Genomic DNA, 25,729 nt, shown 5'->3' with positions numbered 1-25,729 from the left:
CTGTCATTTCGTTTGTTTGTTTTCTTAAGATGGATATGATAATTTATCCCCTCTTTCATGATTGGGAGTATTGAAGATTGGGAACGGATCCACTTATCACCAAAAAAGTTTACTACTCTTACAATTAATTTAATCACCGTTGATTTCTGTCAATCTAACGGTTATAATTTATTGAAAATTAACAGCATTTATTGTGTCACATTTATTAATTTCTAATAAATTATAACCGTTAGGCTATGTGTTCAATTTCTATCTTTGTATCAAAAAATAAAAAAATAAATGAATTTAATTTTTAAACAAGAAAATCATAAATATTAAAGGCAACATTTCTAATATGAAGAATTAATAGGGGCAAACTGATAAATTTAGCGGAACAATAAATGAAACATAAGAGAGGTTTGGTAATTTCATTTTAACTTGGTCTTGTCGTTCACAGAATCAGAATTCTCATCGACGATGGCGAGCACCCTGCGACGCGCGGCGAGCCATGGTTGTGCCCTACGCGCCACCCTGGCCCGGCGTTTCTCCACCGATGCATTGGTCGAGGCCAAACCAGGCGAGATCGGAATGGTTTCTGGAATTCCTCAAGAACACCTTCGTAGGAGGGTATTTTACTCTATTTTTCATTCTTATTTTATTTTTATTTTTTTTAATTCATTGCTTCGCTTTTTTTTTTTTTTTTCCCTTCTGCTCTAAATCATCCACAATGCGTAGTCACTGGTTTACAAAACCCTAGCGTTCGTTCATTTGTAAAACATATTCGCGAATTTTCTTATATTAGTTTAATTATGGGTAGAAGTGTTTCTTCTTTTATAAAAAAAAAAAAAGGGTTTAGAAGTTCATATCATATTTATGATACTAATGGAGCAAGCTTAGCATAGTAGTTTTAGCTTGGATGGATTCAATTGCAACCATGTTGATGTTTAAGTGGAATATCAATATTCAATAGGAAGCATATCAAATGAGAGCATGAGAGTTAAAGAGAAGTTAATTTTGAACATTCAATCTTATATAGATGGTCAAGTTTAGATTTAATTAAAACCAATCTATAAGTTGAAAGTTTACAAATAATTGATGCATCACTAGATCCCCTGCTTTTTCTTTCTAACTGTTGAAACTCAATTAGCCATTTGTCATGTACTTACAATGTGATGCAGGTTGTAATTTACTCTCCTGCTAGAACTGCTTCTCAACAAGGATCTGGGAAGGTTGGAAAATGGAAGATCAACTTCTTGTCTACCCAAAAGTAGATTCTCTCTTTTTCTCACGGTTCTCTCAGTGCTTGTTTAATCATTAGTATATGAATTATACAATTTGGATTCTATATTATTATTTTTCTTCCGTGATTAGTTTGATAGCTGGTAGGGGGGCACTTGGGATTCCTGCATCTGCATTGGATATCTGTTGTCCAAATATACTGACAAATTTCTGATTGAAACTTGTTCAATCATAATATGCTCTCATTGAAATTTCCTGCACTTTGGTAATTTTCATATGTTTTAATTTCAAGCTAATTACGTTTCTCTTATTATTCTGGGCATCCCTCAATAGTTTGCAGAGTTGCTAGTAAATTCAGTATAATATTCTAATATTACACTTTATATTTTACTGATCTTATGAGTAAATTTGTAATCATTAATAATGGCTCAACAGTCAACAAATCGTTAATGTTAAATAATGTGTTTACAGGTGGGAAAATCCACTGATGGGCTGGACATCTACTGGGGACCCGTATTCCCATGTTGGTGATTCTGCCTTGAGTTTTGATAGTGAAGAAGCAGCAAAGGAATTTGCAATGAGACATGGTTGGGAATATGTGGTATGTCTTGCTATTCAAATATTGGGTCACTGAGAAGATTTTTGTATCTTTTGAGTCGGGTGCCTCTTGTTATGGTGCATACCTGTTCTTATTGAAATAAATTATTATAAGGTGGAGAATGAGGGTATCAATATTGCACTCAGAAATCTAACTTAGGAGAATCAACATATCTAGTTTTTCAGATGATTGTGAGATGTTTATCATTAGAATATGCTTGTTAGTCATTTGATTTTGTTTCAAGCATTAGGAACTAAACAGAAAATGCCACTTGATAAATCTATTCATTCCATTTTTGTGCATTGGTCTTCCTCATGTGTAGGGTTGTTGAAATCATAGGGATTTAGGATGGGTAGGAGAAAAAGAGAGACTTTCAATAGTATTCTATGAAATTAATATTGTGAATAATGATGTAACATAAGAGACAAAGTACTAAGCTATATTTAAACTTATAGAAGATTCATCCTAATTATATAAGAAAACAAATCATGAAATATATGGATATGTGGAAACCAATCCTATGAGATAATCTAAGATACTCTGATGAGACCTTGAGATGCACCACCCCAAAAGCTAGCTCATAGGGTGGGAGTGCCTAAGGTCTTATAAACCCCACATTAGTTGTCCATACAACCAATGTGGGACTCCAAGTCCCATACCTTGCAAATGGAACCCCAACATTCCACCACGCTTCCCTAGTGCGTGCCCCCACGCACAACTCCAAGTGATGGATGCTCTGATACCATTTGATGAGACCTTGAGATGCACCACTCCAAAAGCTAGCTCAAAGGGTGGGAGTGCCCAAGGCCTTATAAACCCCACATTAGTTGCCCATACAACCAATGTGGGACTTCAAGTCCCATACCTTGCAAATGGAACCCCAACATACTCTAAATAACTCTAAGATATTATCAAGATATTATGGAGTATTTTTCATATATTTTAACACTTCCTAAAGCTAAAGCTTACTAAACTTTGTTATAAAAGACCCTTTAAAAAGGAAAAACCAAATAATATATTCTTGGCTCCACATAATGTGGCTGGAAAGACAACTCAGGGATGTTGTAGATATCAAAGGGATGAGCATTGTTGGAAAGACATCTCAACAAGATGGTTAAAATGATCATCATCTTGAAGAGTTTGTTAGAACTTAGAAGGTTGTATAACCAAGGAAGAAGAGACTTCGTTGGAATGACCCTGTGTGAAAATTTCCTGCCAAATATATATTTATACACAAGAACTAAAACTTATCCAAATTCCAAATTCATCAAGAAACAACATTCGGAAGCCTCAAACCACAAGAGAACTTAGGAGACCCAAAAAAATTGAAATTGAAACTGAGGCTAGTGCGAATCTCATCCATGGAGAATTCATTGTGACTTTGTGAGCGTGACTCATGAGTGAGATAGGAGAAATCACTATCAGAATGATTCACAATGGAAGACTGATATGAATCATAGCCAATATATCACTAATTCACTTGTAAGAAAGAAGCCATTGGAGTGATTGTTGGTGGGAAGAGAATAACAAGACAAACAACGGTTGGTTTGGGTCACAAAACAAATCTAAATATATCAAATAGAAGCAAGTGCTAGAATAGGGCCAAGCAGTAGACAAACAACGAAAATTCTACAGAAAAAACTTTTCAAACCACATAATAGAAGCCACAATACAAAATCCCTTGCGACTCACCAAAGTCCGAACAGATCCGAGACAGATCTGCCACGTCACAGATGGCAATGGTGCTGGAAATTGACTGGGTATGGTCGGAGAAGGGACGATGAGAGCAGCAGGGCCTAGACCACATCTTGGACAAAGATTGGTGGCAGACTGCATTTGGGGCAAAGGCTATAGATCCAGACACCTTCCAGCTGTTCTCACCAATCCAGTCTGAATTGTGCTAGTCGGATAAGGTGAGGCAAGATTTGGGTAGAAGAGAGAAGACTGAGTACTGCACAATAAGTGGCGGCCAGAACTGCTGAAAGGACAACGCATGGGATGGGCTGATCTGGACAAGACGAGCCCTATGGTGTGGTCTCTGACAAAAAATCTCCCTGAAAGTTCGTCAAATGGCAGTGCAGCGAATGGTGAGATGACGTCGGTTTGGCTTAAAACCACCAGAGATTGGCCGAACTGGAGGAGAGGTAGATGGTGGTGTTACTTGTCAGAAAGTCAATAGATGGTGGCAGGCAATAGTGACAGTGAAGAAGAGGTTGCTGGAAAGACGACATAGCATAGAAACAGCTAATAGGAAGGAAGAAATAATCATGGAAATAAAATTGAACTTCGGATCTTAGGGAAATTATCAGCAGACTAATGATGAGAAAGGTTACGGAGCATGGTAACTTTGATATTGTGTTGAAATTATAGAGATTTAGGTAGAGCAAAAGAAAAGGAGAGAAGTAGGACTTTCATTAATATTCTATGAAATTAATGCAATATGTACTGATATGATTTAGAAGACAAAATACTGAGCTATATTTATATTAACAGAAGAGTTCTTTTTTGTGTGTGTGTAGAATATTAACAAAAGACTTCTAATCCTAATTAAATAAGAAAACAAATCATGAAATATATAGATATATGGAAACCAATCTTAGGAAATAATCTAAGATATTCTAAATTATTCTAAGATACAATCATGATATTATGAGATGTTTTTCGCATATTTGAACAATTTTTATTATTATTATTGTTATCATTAACCAAAGCTCTGAACTTGTTGCAGGTCAAGAAGCACCACACACCATTGCTGCAGGTTTGAACATCTTTAACCATTTGCATTATGACTTTATTAATTTGAATGACGGTGGAGTTAGTTTCTTTCACCACTTAATTTGTGCTTGCTTTCTGCCCACAGTTGTAATTGCTCTGATGAGTGTCAACGTTTACTTGTGTTTGTAGGTTAGGTCATATGCAGACAACTTTAAATGGAAGGGCCCACCGAAATTTGATGAAGAGTGATTTGTTGGTTTGTATTCTTGTTCATGTATTTCAGGAGTTTCAAAGTGAAGCAGTTTTTTTCCGCATCTTTTCTTGGAAAAAGAAAGTTTAAATGTGAACTCCTAATTAAAAATAAATGGGACTGATCTGCCATTGCCCTAGTTGTCCTCTATGATATAGATGACTATTCACTTGCATGTATTTTGGATTGATTCAGACCCTACCTTGTTACCTGGAACCAATCTGATCCACAACAACTAGTGCTCCTGAGAAACGAGAAATGTTTGTTGATATACTTTTAAGAGTAATACACTCAATGGCCTGATAAAATCAATCTAACGGCACATATTCAATTTCTGTGACGTATTATTTTAGTTGAATGGGCATGTTATTTTCCAAGTACACAAGATTTCTGTGAAATTAGTCTGTCCTAATATAATTTATGTAATGTTTAGGTGACTGTTAAAATGGGACACAGCAGGACATGAGATTTTATCTTTATTTGATGCGTTTTGAAAACAGAATAAATAGAATGAGGTTCAAAAAACTGTACGTCTTGTTTCAATAGAGTGGGTGGAACTAAGGAGAACCTCACAAAATTGTTTTGTATGTATGTTTAGCGCTATTTCAATTTTAATGTTCCTAGTAACTTTGGGGTAGAAAAAAAGGGAAGGGGTAAATTTTAATTTTAAGAAAGTATTCTTAAATTTAAGAATTTTTTAAAATGATATATTATAATGAAAATTTTTAATTCTTTTTTTATTTATCATTGTAAATGTTATATAACTCTTAATCAAAAGGTTTTTTCCTTTCAAAACTCCTAGTCCAAACATTCTAGCGGAACCAATTTGAAAAGTTCGCTTGTTGCGATCGTTCTCTATTTTTTTTTTAAAAGAGATTAGTTATGTGATGGAGTTAATTCTATTTTACTGGAATGCTACTTACTCTCTTGTTAGTAGTGTGGCCTAATAAAAAAACTACATGCAAAAGTAAGAATTCTATTTGATGATTTGGTAAAAATTTAAGCTTTGAAAATCAAGGATTTACCCTCAAATTCTAAGTTGAGGAAAATTCATTTTGGAGTAATTATTTTTACGTGCTTCAAGTGAAATGAAAGACATAACAAATCTTTTAGGAATGTTATTTATACGAACACACGGTTTACCATTCAGATAGCGTGAATCTTGATAAATAATCGATTTACGTTTCCTCTAACCAAAAACAAAATTTAACAAAATGGGCTTTATCAAGCAATATTTACCAAACTCTTATTGTGTAATTGCCCAAATACCCTTGAAATTGCTATTTGATGGTTCAGCTAATAAAATGATCAGCTCTTAAGAGTTAAGACAATCAGACAAATTTGTGCCAGCAACATGAGTATATAGGAAAGGCTGGGACGAAGTAAACGGAGATAATGAAGCCGAATGAGACACCCCTGGATACTATTTTGAACGTTCTTCTATGGTGATACATGAAAATATAAAACACATGAAATACACTTAATTTTAAGAAAATGCAAAAATAAAATAAAAATCTATTAGTCCCTGTATTAGTAACCACTGGCAGATCAATATTCATTACTGATTAGGGGTAAGAGGAAAAAAATATACAACTCAAAATCTGGATATAAAATACTACCAATAAATAATGAATGCTATATGGGGAAGAGAGCTTGTCATAGCAAATGATTTTCCAGCTACCATATAATTATGAGATTATTACCAACAGTCTACAGAAGTGCCAAATAAATACCTTTGATCCAATCACACTTCCCCATTGGTAAGGAGGGAAAAAGAAAAGCGCTAACAGGAAGTAAATTTCCTACCAGCAGTAATTCCAGTCCTATTAGGTAGAAGCTTCTTCATATAATACTTGGATTTTCGGGACAGATTAATCGTTTTCCTTTTCTTCTCAGGTATAGAATCAATTGAACATTCTGAAAAACCCCGCCTCACAAACCTGTCAAAACGTTGGTAATCCTTGTCTTTAGAAAAGCATTCATCAAGTTAAAATACATACGCACTATCTAAGAATAGATAGATTATGTGGTAAGTAACAATCCACTGAAAGCAAACAAAATGACACTGATTACAGGTAAATATATTGACATATGCTTCACATGCATTTGTGAAGGTACGTACCAATCTGCTGTACGAGTAGTAAGCAAGAAAAGCATATTGAACCCAACGGATGATGCCTTCTTCTCTATATAATCTGTGATATTTGATCATAAAATTAAATAGATATAGTAAAAGCATGTGACAAGCACCATTATGAAGCAACAGTATCCAAAGGTTATAATCAAACAGCTGCTCAAAAATGAGTTTTCATCATGCACTGCATGGACCACACATTACATCATGAAACTAGTTTATGGATGAAATCGTAAACAATTTTCCCTTTAAATCATTTGTCATGGTTCGATATACAATTTGACAACAGTTTCGGGTGCAAGTAGAAACTACACAAAGCACTAGCCAGGAACACTTTCAAGAAACTTACCAGCCCAGTAGGATTCACTACTCTTAAAAGCCAACAGGAAAAAAATAAAATAAAATAAAAATCAGTTGTTTTATGTCTTTAGTTTCTTAAATACCCTTTTTAAGGTATGGTCAAGAAGATGAATGTAATGTGTTTGACATTTTCTACTCTGACAAATGAACTCCCCAAACCGTCCTGAATGTTGAACAATGTTTTCAAAACCGGACTGGTCATTTAACTGGCAAAGTGAGAGGTTTAAGGTTCAACCAGAGTCAAACTGGGGTTAAACCAGATTTTCATATATATACATATATAACAAAATGTCAGAAAAATATAACATTCATATTTGATGTGTATAAAAATCAAGAAAAAATATTTAGCTATATCACATATTTTTAACTTAACCATGCAATATATAATTTGTTATAAAAATGAAAATGTATTAATAACAATATATTTATAATATATAACTATTAATTTGATTCCATGGGTATAAACCCAAGTCCAATTCATTGTAACATTTAAACTAAAAATCTATATATAATATCACATGTGCATTTTAAGTAAAAGCCACAGTTGGCCTGGTGGTTGGAGAGGTGCTTACCAGAGGGTCTGAAGTTCAGATCCTCATTCCTATCTTATGGTTTCAGCACAGTAATATCAACCTTGGACTGGTTGAACCTGTTAAACCGTGCACAGTTTGGACAGTTCAGTACCAGTTCATCTGGTCTGTAGCTGTTTTCCAGAAAGACGGATAACCTGGTCCAACAGGCTGGTCCGGTCCAAGTTTAAAAATCATGGTGCTGAAATATGAATACAAAAGTAGTTGAAATAGTAGATATACAAATCAGTCCCTCCTAGTGTTATGCAACAATATGATCCTTTCTTGAGTATTAGAAAGGACCATGAAAACATTGAAATAGTCCATTAATCACCAACAATTCACACCATGATCGGGAACTTCTGTAGGACCACTATTAGTGAATGGAAATTTGAAATGGCAGGTAAAGACTTGACAGACACGAAAAGGAAATGACAAATTCATAGCAGAAGCAAAAGGGAAATGAAGCCATAATTCAAATCCCTCTACTAATGCTACTCTATAAAAAGCTTTTCCCAACAAATATGGTTTCAAGTTGTTTTAAGTTTTAAACACTCAAAATTAGTTTAGTCAGCATAAACAACGAAAAAATCACCATGGGATTCCACTATACTCCACAAATTATTAATCACTATCAATTAAGCACAAGAACAGTCAATCCATAGAAGCAATAGATAGCATTAGCATACTGATACAATTCAGATTAAGCAATATAAAAGGGATAAAGAAAGGAAGGTGTGGAGTCAAGCCCAAGCCCAAAGGACTCAAGTAGATCCTAGACTGATGGCCCAACAAAGGAATCAAGTAAGCATTGCAACAGAACTCCCACGTCAAGTAGAGAATGCCACAAATACCCCGTAACAGAATGGGGAGCGGGGAGATACATGGGAGGCAGTTATAAACAGAGGCGTGGAGAAGCAATGGGGGAGAAAAAGGAGAGAATCTTGTATTGGCCCTTATTGGGATTGGGAGAGAGTGTAACCTCTATAATTGTTGCACATTATCTTTAGTTTTCTGCCATTATCTTTCAGTTTAATTCCATCAAATTAGTGCAGCTTGACTCCATAGTTGAGTGAGTGTTGCTATTGTAATTTCCTTTTGAGAAATTTATAACAAGAAAACTGATGTTATTTAGACAAATCATTTCTGTTTGTTTATAATTGTTGTTAAATGGGAAGAGATCTGTATCAAATTGGTATCAGAGCTCCGATCTAGGAGCTCTGTGGGATGGTTTGGACACGACTGATGGCACACCGATTAGATTTGGTAGAGGAGGGCCTATGAAGAGGAAGTGCTAGGCAAGAAGAAGTGTTGATAAGGCTTGATGATAACGAAGCTAGGCAGCAAGAGGTTATCCAGAGATTGGTAGTTAATGAAAGGGGAATGGCAAAGATCCTTATGAGGTTGGATGAGTTAGCTGGGAGAAGGCGAAACCCGTCGTGTGATGGAGAGAACAATCAAGAGGACAACGCTTCTGGTCAACCAGAAGGGAGAAACGCAAGGAGATCCTGTTCGATTCCTCATGCACACAGACGTTTGGAAATCCCCATTTTCAACGGGGAAGATGCTTTCGGTTGGCTTGGTAAAGTGGAGAGATACTTCATTGTTAATGGAGTGGAGGAGACGGAGAAATTAGCGGCAGTATTGGTGGTTCTAGAGGGAGAAGCCCTACACTGGTTCCAGTGGTGGGAAATCAGCAACCAGAACGCCAAATGGGGGATGTTCCGCCGCGAGTTACTTAGTCGATTTCAACCGGAGATTTTGGACAACCCGTACCGTGCATTATACACACTAAGCAGAATGGAAGTGTTTCTGAGTTTCGAGCGGAATACGAGAAAACAATAAGCACCCTGCGATTCGAAGACGAAGATTTGCTTAAGGGGGCATGGTTGAATGGGGTTCGTAGCAGCATCCGTGCAGAGCTGGTGATGTCACCTTGCTATCACTAACGGAGATGATGAAATTTGCAGTCAAAATTGAGAGAAGAAATGATGCCTGGAAAGAAGGCTTGGGTCCCATAGGGAGAGGATGGACGATGGGGGGAAACCGGGGGCCCTTCAACCAGAGAACAGGGTCCAACTCAGGAGACACAAGGAATTGGGCCTCAAACAATTCAGGCCCAAATTTCCAACACAACTCATACGACCCATATCAACCAAAAAGCAAGTGTAGCTGAAATCCCTAAGGAAGGGATGACCGCGCGAGCTTCGACGTCTGCCACCGGAGGCCAACCACCTGAAAATCACACGAATCCGGGCCGGAGGTTGTCCCAATCGGAATGGCGTGACCGACATGAACGTGGTTTGTGTTTCAAATACGAGGAACGTTGGCATCCAACCCATCGCTGCAAAATCAAACAACTGCACATGCTCTTGGTGGACGACGAAGACGAACTTGATGATGAGACAAAGGAAGAAGATGCAGTAGCAGTAGCAGCAACGGCCTCAGAGGTTAATGAACAGGAGAAGGGACTGCAACTCTCTTTGCAAAGTATTTTAGGGCTCACTTCAAGCCAAACTCTGATGGTGTGGGGAGAGATACATAACCAAAAGGTGATGGTGATGATCGATTGTGGGGCATCTAGTAATTTTATCAAGAAGAAAATTGCAGAGCAGTTGGGGTTGGAGGTTCGTGGTACTCCTGTGTATAAAGTGGAAATTGGAGATGGATCTAAAATTGGGTGTACGGGTGTGTGCAAGGGAGTGAGACTTAATATCCAAGGTGCTCAGATTCAACAAGATCTCTACCTGTTCGAACTTGGAAGTGCAGATGTAGTGCTTGGCCTTGAATGGTTGACCCAATTGGGGGAAGTCAAAGCGAACTTCAAGGAATTAACCTTGAAGTATGGGGAGAAAGGGAAGGAGACAGTGATTAAGGGCGATCCTTCATGTGTCAGGTCTGAGGTGTCTTATAAGTCAATTAGTAAAGCACTTAGTGACCAAGGTCAAGGATTTTATGTGAAAGCCTCATTAGCTGTAGCAGAGGATGAAACCGAACAATGGCAGGAGCTGCAGGAGTTGTTAGCCGAATTTGCAGAAATTTTTGGTGAACCCAAGGGGCTGCCACCTGAGAGGCCAATTGATCATGCCATTCATTTGCAGGCTGGGAGTACTGTACCAAACATCCGCCCATACAGGTATCCTCATTACCAAAAAACTGAAATAGAAGAATTAGTTGCTGAGTTATTTGGAAATGGCATGATTAGACATAGTACTAGTCCTTATTCTAGCCCAGAGATTTTAGTTAAGAAAAAAGATGGGAGCTGGCGTGTCTGTGTTGATTATAGGGCGTTGAATAAAATTAAATTCCTGACAAATTCCCAATGCCCATGGTGGATGAATTATTAGATGAATTGGGGGGTTCACAGATTTATTCCAAGCTGGATTTAAAATCTGGTTACCACTAGATTAGGATGAGGGTAGAGGACATTCCCAAAACAGCTTTTAGAACACATGAAAGGCATTACGAGTATTTAGTGATGCCCTTTGAGCTAACCAATGCTCCCTCTACCTTCCAAGCCTTAATGAATGACATTTTAAGGCCGTTTCTAAGGAAATTGGCTCTAGTTTTTTTTGATGATATATTAGTGAATGAAAAGAAGAAGTGGAAGAAGTGTTTTATCTGAATAATACTTTCTTGATTCATTGAAAGACCCAATGGGTCCTTTTTATATTGAGTACATCCAACTACCTCAACTACTTTAATAAATATGCAACCTCCAACTACATCAATAAATATACAACTACCAACTACATCAATAAATACTATCTAGAATATTCTACATATTCTACACTCCCCCTCAAGTTGGGAGATATATATTGATCATTCCCAACTTGCTGATCAAATTCTCAAAGGTCGGCTTAAGTAATCCTTTGGTGAGGATATCTGCCGTCTGTTCCTTGGTAGGTATATATGTCAAGCATACACTACCGTCTTCTAACTTCTCTTTGATAAAGTGACGATCAACTTCCACATGTTTTGTTCTGTCATGATGAACAGGATTTTGAGCAATGCTGACAGCAGCCTTATTAACACAATATAATCTGATAGGTAGGGAATAGGAGATCTTCAACTCCTGCAGAAGCCTTCCTAACCAAATTCCTTCACAAATACCATGGGCTAGAGCCCGAAATTCTGCTTCTGCACTGCTTCTTGCAACAATAGTTTGTTTCTTACTTCTCCAGGTCACAAGGTTTCCCCAGAAATAAGTACAATATCCTGAAGTAGATCTTCGGTCCATTGCAGAGCCAGCTCAATCTGCATCTGTATAGATTTCAATCATCCTTTTGTGCCCCTTTTTAAAGAAAATTCCTCGACCAGGGGTATTTTTGAGGTATTTGAGAATTCTATAAACAGCACTAAGGTGTTTTTCCTTAGGAGAATGCATGAATTGGCTAACCATGCTCACATCAAAAGCAATATCAGGACGAGTGTGAGACAAATAGATTAATTTCCCCACTAGTCTCTGGTACTGCTCCCTATCAACATCTTCCCCGTCCTCAACACCCATCTTGATATTAGCTTCAATTGGAGTCTCTGTCGGCTTGCACCCAAGCATACCTGTTTCTTGCAACAGGTCTAGAATGTATTTTTTCTGAGTTAAAGAAATTCCTTCCTTACTCCGAGCAATTTCCATGCCAAGGAAATATTTGAGAGATCCAAGATCTTTTAGTTCAAACTGGTCAGCTAAACATTTTTTTTTAAAGAGGTTATCTCCTCACTATCATTACCAGTGATAATTATGTCATCAACATAAACGATCAGAATAGCAATTCTTCCTTTGTCGGAGTGTTTAAAAAATAAGGTGTGATCAGTCTGAGCTTGGGTGAACCCTCTTCCCTTAACAGCTTGAGTAAATTTTCCAAACCATTCTCTGGGAGATTGTTTAAGTCCATAGAGAGACTTCTGCAACTTGCACACAGAACCATCCCCTTTTTCAAAACCAGGAGGTGGATCCATGTAAACTTCCTCATGTAGATCACCATTCAAGAAGGCATTCTTAACATCTAACTGTTGCAATGGCCAATCAAGGTTGGAGGCAAGAGATAGCAGAACGCGGATAGTGTTAAGTTTGGCAACAGGAGCAAATGTCTCCTGATAATCTATCCCATGAGTCTGAGTAAATCCCTTAGCAACTAATCTGGCCTTATACCTATTGATGCTATTGTCTGCATTGAATTTTATTGTGAACACCCACTTGCAACCAACAGTTTTCTTTCCTTTAGGTAATGTCACAAACTCCCATGTTCCATTTTTTGTAAGTGCATCCATTTCTTCTAATACAGCATTCCTCCATTTTGGGTCATCAAGTGCTTCTTGGATATTTTTGGGTATCCTGGTACTATCTAACATAGTGTTGAAAGCACGAAAACCTGGAGACAACTTTTCATATGAGATATAATGGGAAATAGGATGAGCAGTGCAAGATCTAGTACCTTTCCGAAGAGCAATAGGCATATCAATGTTGGCTGTACTAGTACATTCAAGTGGGTTGCTGGAACAAGGACTCGAATCAGGATCCTGGCAGTCTAGAGTATCTTCATGTGTTTTGCGCATGCTGTAAAATTTTCCCCATTTATCAGGAGGATCACAAGGAGGATCATTAGATTCAGGTATAGTTGCTCCCCCTGTTTCCTTCTCAAAAACTCCCCCTGTTTCCAAAGGCCAAGGTAAGACAGCAGCATCATTTGGTTTTCCAGGCTTATCTTCATCCATACCAATACCAATAGACTCCCCCTGAAGAGAAGTCGGGGAAAAAAAGGATTGTGTCTCATAAAAGATAACATCCATGGAAACAAAAACCTTACGGAGAGAAGGTGAGTAACACTTATAACCTTTTTGATTAGGGGAATATCCTATGAAGACACATCTAACAGATTTAGGGTCAAGTTTGGACCTGTGATGTGGAGGAATATGCACAAAAACCACACAGCCAAATATTCTGGGAGGAAGAGAAGAAACAGCACTGAAAGAGGGAAAAAATTTCGTAAGACAAGATAAAGGAGAATGAAAATTTAGTACCCGAGAAGGCATCCGGTTAATGAGATAAGAGGCTGTCAAGACGGCTTCCCCCACAGATATTTAGGGACATGCATCGTGAATAAAAGAGCTCGAGCAACTTCAATTAGATGTCTATTTTTTCTTTCAGCCACCCCATTTTGTTGAGGGGTGTTAGGACAAGAACTTTGATGAATAATTCCTGCTGGTTTAGGTGATCTCCAAGAACAGAATTAAAATATTCAGTACCATTGTCTGTTCGCAGAATTTTGATAGAGGTCTGGAATTGAGTTTGAATCATAGCATGAAAATTTTTAAAGGTGGATGCCGCATCAGACTTATCTTTCAAGAGGTATACCCAACATACCCTAGAATGATCATCAATGAAAGTAATAAACCAACGAGCACCCGAGACATTTTTTTCACGAGCAGGTCCCCAAATATCACTATGAATCAATGTAAAGGGAGAAGATTCATGATATTTTTTAGGGGAATAAGTGGCACGAGAATGCTTTGCAAGCTGACAAATATCACAAAGAAGGGAACTTGGCTTTTTATTGATGAACAAGTTCGAGAATAACTTCTGAAGATAGACGAAATTTTGGTGTCCTAACCTACGATGCCATAACAAAACATCATTACAATCATCTGATAAACATAAAGAGTGGTTTGAAAAAATCCTCCTTTCACAAGGATCCTCTTTAAAATAGTAGAGCCCTTCTTCCTCTCTAGCACTGCCAATCATCGTCCCCGAGTCCTGTTCCTGAAAGGTACAAGCATTTGCAGAGAACTTAGCAACACAATGCAACTCAGCAGTAAGTTTGCTAATTGAGATGAGGTTACAGGTAAGAGAGGGAACATGAAGGACTGAATTCAAAATAATATGCTCAGAAAGTTTAATGGATTCCTTCCCCGCAATATTGGAAAAATTCCCATCAGCAGTTTTTATTCGTGACGGGTGATAGTAAGGGGTATAGGAGAAAAATAAGGTTGCATTACCTGTCATGTGATCAAAGGCCCCTGAATCAAGGATCCAACGATTACTACGTTCAACATGGAATGCCATACCTTTTTGAGCCACATGACTAGTTGCCTCGGCAGGTTGAGATATCAGTTTCTGAAATTGCTCATACTGGGCCTTGGAGAGGAAAACACCATCAAGGTTTGAAGGGACATGAGACACCTCCCCTTTATCTTCGGAAGATACTTGATTAGCACGATTCTTGTACTGTCCTTTTGGTTTCCAGTTTGGTGGTTTTCCATGAATTTCCCAACATTTTTCACGGGTGTGACCACCCTTATTGCAATAAGAACACCAACGGTCAGAACGTTTTGAGTCCCCAGAAAGACGAACAGTATTCTTTGCTATAAGGGCAGACCCATCACAGGACTTGGAGTCCTTATCACCCAACATTACCTTTCGGCGAAGCTCCTCCCTTCGTACTTCAGAAAAAGCAGTAGCAAGGGAAGGTAATGGGTTTTGTCCCAAAATTCTTCCACGAACATCATCCAGATCAGAATTAAGGCCAACAAGAAAATCATAGAGACGCCTTTTCTCTATATAATTTTTGAACCTTGCATTAGCTTCTAAACCTTGAAGGTCTACTTTATCATAAAGATCTAACTCTTGCCATAGTATTTTTAGAGCAAGGAAGTATTCAGTAACAATCATCCCTTCTTGGCGTAATTCTTTCACCTTGGTGTTGAGATCAAAAGCCTGAGATGCATTGCCCAGGTCAGAGTAATATTCTTTAACAGCTTCCCAAATCTCGTGAGCTGTATCAAGAAATAAATAAGTTTGACTGATATCTGGTTCCATAGAATTAGTCAGCCATGTCATGACTAAAGCATTTTCAGTCACCCAAGCATCATAACCAGGTTCACGTTCTGCTAGTTTTACCTTTTTTCCGTCGAGATACCCCATCTTCCTTTTAGCCTGGATAAACAACTTAACAGATTGACACCATTGCACATAGTTCCTACCGTTTAAACGGTGACTGGTGATCTGCATTGCTGGGTTGTCTCCAGAAGACGAAGAGTTGGGAAGGGGCGAGGTTCCAGACGAAATTTCAGAATTTCCAGCATCCATGGCTTTCTAACAGGTACCCAGAAAAAAGTTCCTCCAAATACGATTTTGACCCTCAAAACAAGAAGAGGGTTGGCCACAGTGAAACAGTAATTGCTACAGTGATGAACAGTACTGCCACGGGTCTTCTGTGGGCTGGCTCGGAATTTTGTTCTGAACCTAATAGTGGCCTTGGTTTCGTGGTTGGAGGTGTCTAGGTAAGGATTCTGGCTTGGGTAGTGGCTAAAACGAAAAAAAAAAGGAATAGAAAAATGACTTAAAAATAAATCAGAACGGGGAAGAGACTGGAATATAACCAGCTCTGATACCATGAATGAAAAGAAGAAGTGGAAGAAGTGTTTTATCTGAATAATACTTTCTTGATTCATTGAGAGACCCAATGGGTCCTTTTTATATTGAGTACATCCAACTACCTCAACTACTTTAATAAATATGCAACCTCCAACTACATCAATAAATATACAACTACCAACTACATCAATAAATACTATCTAGAATATTCTACATATTCTACAATTAGTTTACAGCCACAAACAGAGAGAGCACATTGTCCATTTAAGGGCTATTCTAACAGTGTGGAAACAAAATATTTTGGTGGCAAACAAAAAAAAGTGCAGTTTTGGCAGGAGGCATATAGAGTATTTGGGACACTGTGTTTCAGCAGAAAGGGTTATGGCAGATCCGGAAAAAATCACTGCCATGATGTCATGGCCCAGCCCAAAAAATATTAAGGGGTTGAGAGGGTTCTTAGGACTCACCGGATACTACCAAAGATTTGTTAAGGACTATGGGAAAATTGCTAAGCCTCTTACGGAGGGTTTGAAGAAGGATAGTTTCACATGGGATGAGGAGGCAGAAAATTCCTTTCAGCTTTTAAAAACAATGATGAGTTCACTGCCGGTTTTGGCTTTACCGAATTTCAACAAAATGTTTACAGTTACCACTGATGCTTCTGGGAAAGGTATTGGGGTAGTTTTGATGCAAGATGGCAGGCCTATTGCGTACCTGAGTCAAGGGTTCTCTAGTCGGGCCCAAGCTAAATCGATTTATGAAAAAGAATTGATGGCAATAGTCTTTGCTGTCCAAAAGTGGAGGCATTATTTGATGGGGAGGCATTTTGTCATTAAGACGGATCAACGCAGCCTGAAATTCCTCACGAAGCAGCTGGTTTTGACAACAAAAATGGATCTCTAAATTGATGGGCTTTGATTTTGAGATTCAATACCAGCCAGGGAAGAATAATTTGGTTGCAGATGCTTTGTCTAGGCAAATGTTTTTTGGGGTGATTTCCAGAATCCAATGGGCAGAATTTGATGAATTAGAAGCTGAAATTCAGCAGGATCCTAAGCTCAAAGGCATTTTACAAGATCTCCTGGTGGCTCCGGAGGCTTATGATGGATTTATAGTGAGGGAAGGGAAGTTGTTTTACAATGACAGATTAGTGTTACCCAAGGGTTCAACATTTATTACTCCACTTCTGCAAGAATACCATGATACCGGAGTGGGAGGACATTCTGGATTTTTCCGTACTTATAAGAGGTTGGAGGGGGTGGTTTATTGGGAAGGGATGAGAAGAGATATTAAGCATTATGTGGCTGAGTGTGACATTTGTCAGCAGTGTAAGGTCCAGAATTTAACTCCAGCTGGCTTGCTTCAGCCCTTACCAATTCCTACCAAAGTGTGGGAGGATATCTCACTTGATTTTATTGGTGGCTTGCCTAAAGCAATGGGGGTGGACACAATCTTGGTTGTAGTGGATCGGTTAACAAAATATGCTCACTTCCTTCCGCTAAAGCACCCTTATACAGCCAAGGATGTTGCTGAGTTGTTCATAAGAGAGATAGTTCATCTCCATGGGTTCCCTACTACTATTACATCTGATAGAGACCGGGTGTTTCTCAGTAATTTTTGGGCTGAAATGTTCAAAAGTGCGGGTACCAAGTTACATTACAGTACCGCTTACCATCCGCAAACTAATGGTCAAACGGAGGTAGTAAACCGGTGTTTAGAAGCCTATCTCCGTTGTTTCTGTTGCACTAAGCCCAAACTTTGGCCTTCATGGATACATTGGGCTGAATTTTGGTATAACACCACTTTTAAAGATGCGATGAGTATGACTCCTTTCAATGGCTTGTATGGCAGGGATCCCCCTACTCTCTTCAAATGTGGTACTTTCATCCCTGCTGTAGATGCGGTTTCCCAGTCCCTCCAAGAGAGAGACATGATTCTGCATGATTTGCAACATCATCTTCTCAAGGCCCAAGATAGGATGAAACACTATGCAGATCAGCATCGGAGGAACCTGGTTTTTTTGGTAGGTGATTGGGTTTATCTTAAACTACAGCCATATCGCCTCAAAACAATTGCTAGGAAGATCAATGAGAAACTTAGTCCGCGTTTTTATGGCCTTTATCAAGTGCTGGAACGGATTGGGGAGACTGCTTACAGACTTATGTTACCCAATGATTGTAAAGTCCATCCTGTGTTTCATGTAAGCCTCCTTAAAAAAGCTCTAAAGACCGGTTCCACAGTACAACCACTTCCCGTCATTTTAAATGCAGATTGGGAACTCATCATGGAACCTGAAGCATTGCTGGATGTGAGGCGTTCGGTGCAGGGTATTCTTCAAGTGCTGATTCGATGGAGACACTTACCTGAATTCGAAAGCTCTTGGGAGGAATTTGAAGTCATCAATCTTCAATTTCCACAGTTCAACCTTGAGGACAAGGTTCTTCAAATGGGGGGAAGTATTGATACAATTCAGATTAAGCAATATAAAAGGGATAAAGAAAGGAAGGTGTGGAGTCAAGCCCAAGCCCAAAGGACTCAAGTAGATCCTAGACTGATGGCCCAACAAAGGAATCAAGTAAGCATTGCAACAGAACTCCCACGTCAAGTAGAGAATGCCACAAATACCCCGTAACAGAATGGGGAGCGGGGAGATACATGGGAGGCAGTTATAAACAGAGGCGTGGAGAAGCAATGGGGGAGAAAAAGGAGAGAATCTTGTATTGGCCCTTATTGGGATTGGGAGAGAGTGTAACCTCTATAATTGTTGCACATTATCTTTAGTTTTCTGCCATTATCTTTCAGTTTAATTCCATCAAATTAGTGCAGCTTGACTCCATAGTTGAGTGAGTGTTGCTATTGTAATTTCCTTTTGAGCAATTTATAACAAGAAAACTGATGTTATTCAGACAAATCATTTTTGTTTGTTTATAATTGTTGTTAAATGGGAAGAGATCTGTATCACATACCAAGCAACTTGTCTCCCTGTCCTTGGCCTCGGCAATCAGGAGATACTGCAATTGCAGCAACCTCTGCACAGTTCTCCTCAAAGAAAGGAAAAAGTGCAGCACAAGCAATTATTTGTCCTTCTCTTTCCACAACAATGAAGGAACCCAACGATTGAAGAAGCTATAAACACAAATGGTCAAACATAAGAGACTTTTTGAGCAAATTACCCGTAATGGCTATAAGAGCTATTACCTCTATAATAGCTATGAAGAAGATATCAAAAGAAGTTAAGCAAACCTCTTCATCAGTCCGCTTAACCAATATGCCAGACTCCTCCAAAGGCTGGATAATTTGTTTTATTCCAGTAATATCTGTTACTTGAGCCATTCGGGTGCCTTCATAAAGGTCACTGCAAAAATTAATTGAAAAGCAAGCAAATGAAAATAAAGGCTTTCCAAGATAAAAATTGCTAAAACGAAAAGAGGTCAGAAAAAAAAAGAGCTTAATCATGTGTAACACCATCAACATTCTGCCACATATGGTTTATTGCTAGCAGCATTTGAAAACCCATAAACATCATTTTTGTGCTAATTTATTTATGGGTTTTGAAAAGAAAAGAAAGCAGAAAACTTCTTCAAGGTTATGACATATTTTGGTGGCAAGGTAGAGATCAATAAGTGTGTTGTTACATCAGAAGGGTTGAAAGTTTATTTCCGGCGCAAAAAAGCCCAAACCATAGTTGTTAGTATCGCACGATACACGATACAATACAAAAGGTGAGTAATACTTATACGAACCTTGAGAGAACCTCACCCCAAAAGCTAACTTAAGAGGTAGGAGAACCCAAAGTCCATATAAACCCCACAACAGTTACCCATATAACCAATGTGGGACTCCAAGTCTCATACCTTGCAATAAGATCGTAACATTCCACCATGCTCCGCAGCCCCGACGCCCACACGGACTGGCTTTACGCTAGTCTTTTACTAGCTCTGGGTGAACACTGCAATGCCAGCGTCACCACCAGCGCTGCTTGATTGCAGCCGACAGACATAGTGGAATGCTCTGATACCAATTGATAAAGACACAATCCAAACCAAAAATATTAACACATAAAAGAACTTGTGAACTGAATATTGATACTGGTATATTAATACATTTGGAATTTCTGAATTACAAATATGAAACAAGAACAGCTTCTCAACGATACAAGAAAGCAAATTACAAATAATTGGAAATAGAAACTGAAAGAAAATGACTGAAAACAGATAGTGTGGAGCGATTGTAGAGGCTTTACTCTCTCCCAAGGTTCCAATCCCAATTCCAGATTCTAGATACCCCTCCCAGCATTCCTCACACTACTTAACCACTTCCTCCACAACCATTCTGTTGTAACTGATTTGCTGAGTCAGCAAAAGTCGGGCCCACATTCTTTTATTTTAATCCTTCTTGTACATATATCGTCTTGGGCCGGATCGTATCTAATGTTACGATCCTATTGCAATGTATGGGACTTGGAGTCACACATTGGTTATATAGGTGACTAATGTGGGGTTTATATGAACTTTGGGCTCTCCTAGCTTTTGACCAAGCTTTTGAGGTGAGGTTCTCCCAAGGTTCGTATCAGATACGTATCTGTTGCTTGTATCAGAATTGGTCTTGTATCGAATAATGAATTGTTGTATCATACGATTCAGTATCGAATCATGTATCGTATCACAATCTACGATTCAAAAATCAAACCAATATTTTTAATTAAAAAATAATAATCTGAAAAGTCACTATTAATTATGGAAAGGAAGCAAAGATATACTTTGTGATCCAAATTCAAGAATGAATCTGGAAAGTCATTATTAATTAAGAAAACAATCAAACAAATATTCTAATTATCAAATTAATGGAAATCTCTCCTGTCTCTAAAAAAATGTTACAAATCTGAAAAATATTAGAGACTTGCGCACAAGAAAACAGTCTCTCTTTAAAGTAGTTTTCAAAGAGCTACAATACAGACAAAGGGGGAGAAATTGGAGGCTTAAAATACAATTTATATGGTATGATATATTTTTAAATATTTTTATTATGTTTCTGAATCTTGCGATTCGATATGATACACGATACAGAAAACAGACGAACAATACACGATACATATTGTGATTCAACAAGGCCAAAACCAAAATAATATAATTCAGACTGTTATCTCAATTTTTTTAGCTTATTATCTGTAGTTACATTTCTAGCTATCTCAATTAGTATATCTCAAATTATTCATCTGCTAGTTAGAGTCCAAATTAGCTAGTTTATCTTGATATGCTTGAACAAGGTGTACTCTGCTATAAGAAAGCCCAATGATCACATGGAAATTGATTAAGCAATTACAACTTCCTTCCAATTATTCTCTCAATCTCTTCTCTCTCCCAATCAATCTCTCATTCTCTCCTCTCTCTTCCTTATCCATGTCTTTTCTCTGGAATCCCCCCCCCCCCCCCTTCTCCAGAAATTGATTTAGCATGTGTGCTCTTTAACACTCAGATAGCCAGTTATTTAAACTAACCCGCTATCATTTTGTAATCTATAAATTCATAAAAGGGTAAAAAAGGGGAATGCTCAAAAATGAAGTTGAGACCAACCCATATACTTACACCCTTCAATATAAACAAACTGCCATGTAATCACCAGCTCATCATCAGCAACTACAAACAAGTTTGAATCTAATTGATATTACCTATATGATGACACCAGCAAGAAATCCACAATGATGCCAACTAAATTATGATATATTAACATTAATAACTGAAATACAATTAAGAAACAAAACAGTCGGACAGACAAATAAAGGATACAACTTATCGTGTATTAGTATATTACTCTTACCAGTTAGTTACCAAGTACCAACCCTTGGACAAAATAATTCATGATTAAAAAAAATTCCCAGAGATAGACAGAAAAGTTTGCCTACCTAGCCACCATTGTTCCCATCCCATCTCTCTTAAACAATTCCAACAATAGAACTCCACTAATAGTGCCATCCAACAAGTGAACTCTTTGAACACCACCCTGGCAGAAGGTAGAAGGTATCTTTAGTAACATATTTGAGAAACATGTATGAACTGGAATCTTGAACAATGCCATCATAGTTCAACCAGCAAATTCTCAATGAAATTTCAGGTTAAGTATGCAGTGACTGGAGTCTGGATGACTGATTTGCAGAAAAAGGTAATTTCAAAAAAAATTGGACTTTCAGTGGGCTCAAAATCCTAAGGCAATATAGACCAAAATAATCAATGACTAGAAGGAAAAGTTGAACCATGAACTCACTCTGCAAACGAAGGCTGCAGCCGCCAGTTCTGACAGGTAACCATTCATTCGACTTAGCCATTCCTGACCTCCTATGGCAAAACCTTGCTCACCAGACCATAGCCCATTTCCATTGTCAAAACCAATGCCATTATGAAAGGTTGCATTATGCCATTCTGAAAATGGTTTTCCATTCTGTGGAGAATGGACTGCCCCATTAAAAATTTTATACCCAAGAGAATTGAAACCTTCTTCATCAACAGCTTTCACATAGTTAGCAGCTGTTTCACTTTCCTCAACCCGTTTACGAATTAGCATGTCTGCTTCTTGAAGAGGCAAGAAACGAATAAGGCGTCCACTTTCGTCAAGTATCGGACCATCTATAATGCATATAAGCTTGTCTGCTCCTATAGCCAAGGCACAAGCTGTTGCAACTTCATAGGTACTGTAGGGGAAAAAGGCAAATATTCATCAACATACAGTATTTAAGCATTTTTTTCTTCTCTGTTGGATCACATCCAAGTACTAGTTGGCAACATCCAAGAGTTAAAGAAATTGAACACATTGGCACAGGTGTAAATTGGAATCACATTGGTAAGTAAAGGGTAAAAAAAAAGGCAAAAACCGATGCACAAAGCTCCCTGACTCTGCGAGGGTAAGGGTGAGGGTCAGTTGTACATAGCCTTACCCTTGCATTTTTGCAAAGTAATTGTTTCCAAGACTCGAATCCGTGATCTTTTTGTCACATAGGAGCAACCTTACTACTGCTCCAAGACTTCTACCATTACTAAAAAACTCGTAAATTAATTTCTCAGTATTTTCTCTTTTGCATTTCCCAAGAAGCCAAGTTCTAGCAATCAGCTTATTCTACGTACTATAGAACTGCATTAAACCTTATAATAATCTCTTTTTATTGTTTTGCTAAGAAACCAACTTCTTTTTATTCTTTTATCCTAACATATTCTCCATGAAGCTCTTGTCACCGATTTATTCCCGACTCCAATCCTTAAAAACTAGCCCTGAAAAATATATATTAATATTCTCCATGATATTGATATAGGAAATCTAATTGAAGCCATATAGTAAGTGTGGCCCAGTGTACAAGGCTTCTACCATTGTGGGGTTTGGGGACAGTCAAATGTACTCGGCCTTACTCTTGGGAGAGGAGAGGCTGACCTGCGACTATAAAGTCTAACCCGGTAACCTTACAAGTGGGCCATGGCTGACCCCCTAATTGAAGGTATGTGTGGTATAAAAGATTGAGCCTTTCTATAAGAAACACAAATAATAGAGCATGAAACTGAAACATACCAGATATGAAAAATCAGAAATTACAAAAATGTTATAACAGAATATACATTAGGAAGCAATCAATTAACTTCAAGTTGTAAGAAGTAGTCATCAGAAACTCTAAAGCATACTTGCAATTTAATACTTCTCCAGAGCTAGAATAGCCCAAGTTGCTTAAAATAACTATACAACCGCCATCAAGCCTCTCACGCATGCGAGAAACATCTACTTTCTTAACTTCCCCAGTTGACCCATAATCAATTCCTTTGACAACACCTCTTCTCTGCCAAACAAACAAACAAACAAAAATTGAAAAACTTACTCTAACACAGTGATAGAAACAGAAAACAGAAAGACAGAGGGAGAATATAAGAATGTAATTGTTACAGCAACAACAGAAAAAGGGAATTGAAAGAAACCAAGTTCTCCACACTGTTTGAATAACAAAATTCAAACCTTGGCTGCAAGAAAGTTACCACTGGCAACACTGACACCAACATCATGCCAACGACTATTGTCACCATGTCGACGAATATTGCAAATGGAGGGTCCAGGAGAAAGCTTTGCTTCAATCATCAATCTTATTCTCCCAGCTGCTTCCATTGCAGCTGCTAGAGATTCATCATCCGTTATCCTATATGGACCAACATACTTAGGCTGGCTCCCTACAATAACAAGGTCACAAAACGGTCATGCACTTAGCTAATACTTCATTTTTCTCTTATGGGGTTGGCAATAGCATAAGGTCACAAAAGAAAAATCATTCCTTTTCACTAAGGGAAGAAAACTACGCCACTAGCACCAATTCAAACCATGATTTCTTCATGAATGTTGAGTGTGACTTACCTCTCTCACGCAAAAGATTGTCAATTTGCACATGGGTCCCCGGAACAAGAACAAACCGGATTCCCAGGTGATGAAGGAAAGCTATATCCTGCAACGCACATTACATAGCTTATTACGGAGCAGTGAAGAAAAAAAAAAGAAAAAAACAATTTTTATTTCGAAAAAAAAAAAAACATGTTTGACAAATTTTATGTTTAATTTTCTGAATGATTGGTTAAAAAAGAAAGTGAAAATTTGTGGAGGTGCCTTGAGAATGGGATCCAAGAAAGGACTAGCGACAATTTCACCGGAAATGATGAGAACGAAGGTGGCACCACGATGGGCCCACAAGTAAGGCCATGTCTCACGAAACCAACGCACGAATTGCTTGTCATCCATGTAGCTGTGGCTCTCGTCTTCCACCACGCTCCCATTCAACTCTTCGCTGAACACTTTGCAGCATTTAAACGTTGAGGTTGTGATTGAGGCTGAGATTGATATTCCCCTTAATGCTAATGGATTATTCGACTCTGAGGGCCAACATGTTAGCTTTACTTGTTGTTTGTGAGAAGAAGACTTAGGAAAATTTCGAAGGGATATGCCAGAGCTCGATGAGAAAGTTGCCATAGGATTATTGCAACAGTTTCCTCTGTATACTATTTTGCTCCTTTTTGTATTTATTATTATTTTATTGGGTTGATTGGATTAAATTGTTTTTAAAAAATATTTATAATTTTTCTACCCGATCTATTGTTTCTTGGGTTGGATCACGTTGGTGGGGTTTTTCCATATCAGCCTGACCCATTAACAAAAGCGATACTGAATATTAAGTAGGTTTATTTATTTAATGGAAAGAGTGTGTATTATTTTAAAGGATGTAAAGTTGTATCATTTTAAGTGAAATAAAGAGACAGATAAAGGAGGAGAGAGTGAACAAAAAAATATAAAGGTGTGGGTCCCACCTCTTTGTGAGAGTGAAAGGATATAAGTTGTGTCATTTAAAAGGATAAACATTTTCCCCTTATTTAATAAACAAATTATGTTTGAATTTTTATAAAAGTTTATTTAATCAGGTAAATTACAATTTAGGTTTTAAAAAAATATTATTTTATTTTTAAGCTGGTTTATTTATTTTTTAAATAATATTTCATTAAAA

At 37.9% G+C, this 25,729-nt stretch overlaps 2 protein-coding genes across 3 annotated transcripts; one reads left to right on the top strand and one right to left on the bottom strand.

Annotated features, from left to right (window-relative positions):
• The first annotated feature begins 385 nt into the window (after positions 1-385).
• Positions 386-5,121, top strand: LOC133308864 (NADH dehydrogenase [ubiquinone] iron-sulfur protein 4, mitochondrial). The gene is made up of 5 exons (XM_061509597.1): positions 386-606; positions 1,158-1,246; positions 1,690-1,819; positions 4,545-4,574; positions 4,721-5,121. The coding sequence occupies exons 1-5, from the start codon at positions 457-459 to the stop codon at positions 4,778-4,780; spliced, it is 459 nt and encodes a 152-aa protein (XP_061365581.1). The 5' UTR covers positions 386-456; the 3' UTR covers positions 4,781-5,121.
• Positions 5,122-6,202: 1,081 nt separating this feature from the next.
• On the bottom strand, positions 6,203-25,019 carry LOC133308862 (probable amino-acid acetyltransferase NAGS1, chloroplastic). 2 transcript variants are annotated; one of them, XM_061509591.1, is made up of 10 exons: positions 24,882-25,019; positions 24,595-24,682; positions 24,205-24,413; positions 23,880-24,031; positions 22,480-22,903; positions 22,121-22,218; positions 19,462-19,573; positions 19,185-19,344; positions 6,904-6,976; positions 6,203-6,721 (listed from the first exon to the last, which is right to left on the bottom strand). In XM_061509591.1, exons 1-10 carry the CDS (start codon positions 25,005-25,007, stop codon positions 6,565-6,567), a joined length of 1,599 nt encoding a protein of 532 aa, XP_061365575.1. In that variant the 5' UTR covers positions 25,008-25,019; the 3' UTR covers positions 6,203-6,564. The 2 variants fall into 2 exon arrangements, with proteins under 2 accessions (XP_061365575.1, XP_061365576.1); XM_061509592.1 differs by lacking the exons at positions 24,595-24,682; positions 24,882-25,019 and having other exon boundaries at positions 24,225-24,400.
• Positions 25,020-25,729: the final 710 nt, after the last annotated feature.

This window comes from Gastrolobium bilobum, unplaced genomic scaffold (assembly GCF_033153095.1).
Source record: "Gastrolobium bilobum isolate Gb01-03AN ecotype WA unplaced genomic scaffold, APGP_CSIRO_Gbil_v1 utg5503, whole genome shotgun sequence".
In the NCBI taxonomy this organism is placed as follows: Eukaryota; Viridiplantae; Streptophyta; class Magnoliopsida; order Fabales; family Fabaceae; genus Gastrolobium; species Gastrolobium bilobum.
This window is presented reverse-complemented; position numbering and strand designations above follow the sequence as displayed.

What these genes read in the sequence shown, in the direction of transcription:
- LOC133308864 (XM_061509597.1), top strand. Translation starts at nt 457, where the DNA reads ATGGCGAGCACCCTGCGACGCGCGGCGAGCCATGGTTGTGCCCTACGC. An exon ending in AAGAACACCTTCGTAGGAGG is followed by an intron (nt 607 to 1,157) that starts GTATTTTACTCT and finishes AATGTGATGCAG; the next exon opens with GTTGTAATTTACTCTCCTGC. An exon ending in GACATGGTTGGGAATATGTG is followed by an intron (nt 1,820 to 4,544) that starts GTATGTCTTGCT and finishes AACTTGTTGCAG; the next exon opens with GTCAAGAAGCACCACACACC.
- LOC133308862 (XM_061509591.1), bottom strand. Translation starts at nt 25,007, where the DNA reads ATGGGAGCGTGGTGGAAGACGAGAGCCACAGCTACATGGATGACAAGC. An exon ending in GGAGAAGTATTAAATTGCAA is followed by an intron (nt 22,904 to 23,879) that starts GTATGCTTTAGA and finishes TTTCCCCTACAG; the next exon opens with TACCTATGAAGTTGCAACAG. An exon ending in CTGCAGCCTTCGTTTGCAGA is followed by an intron (nt 22,219 to 22,479) that starts GTGAGTTCATGG and finishes ACCTTCTGCCAG; the next exon opens with GGTGGTGTTCAAAGAGTTCA.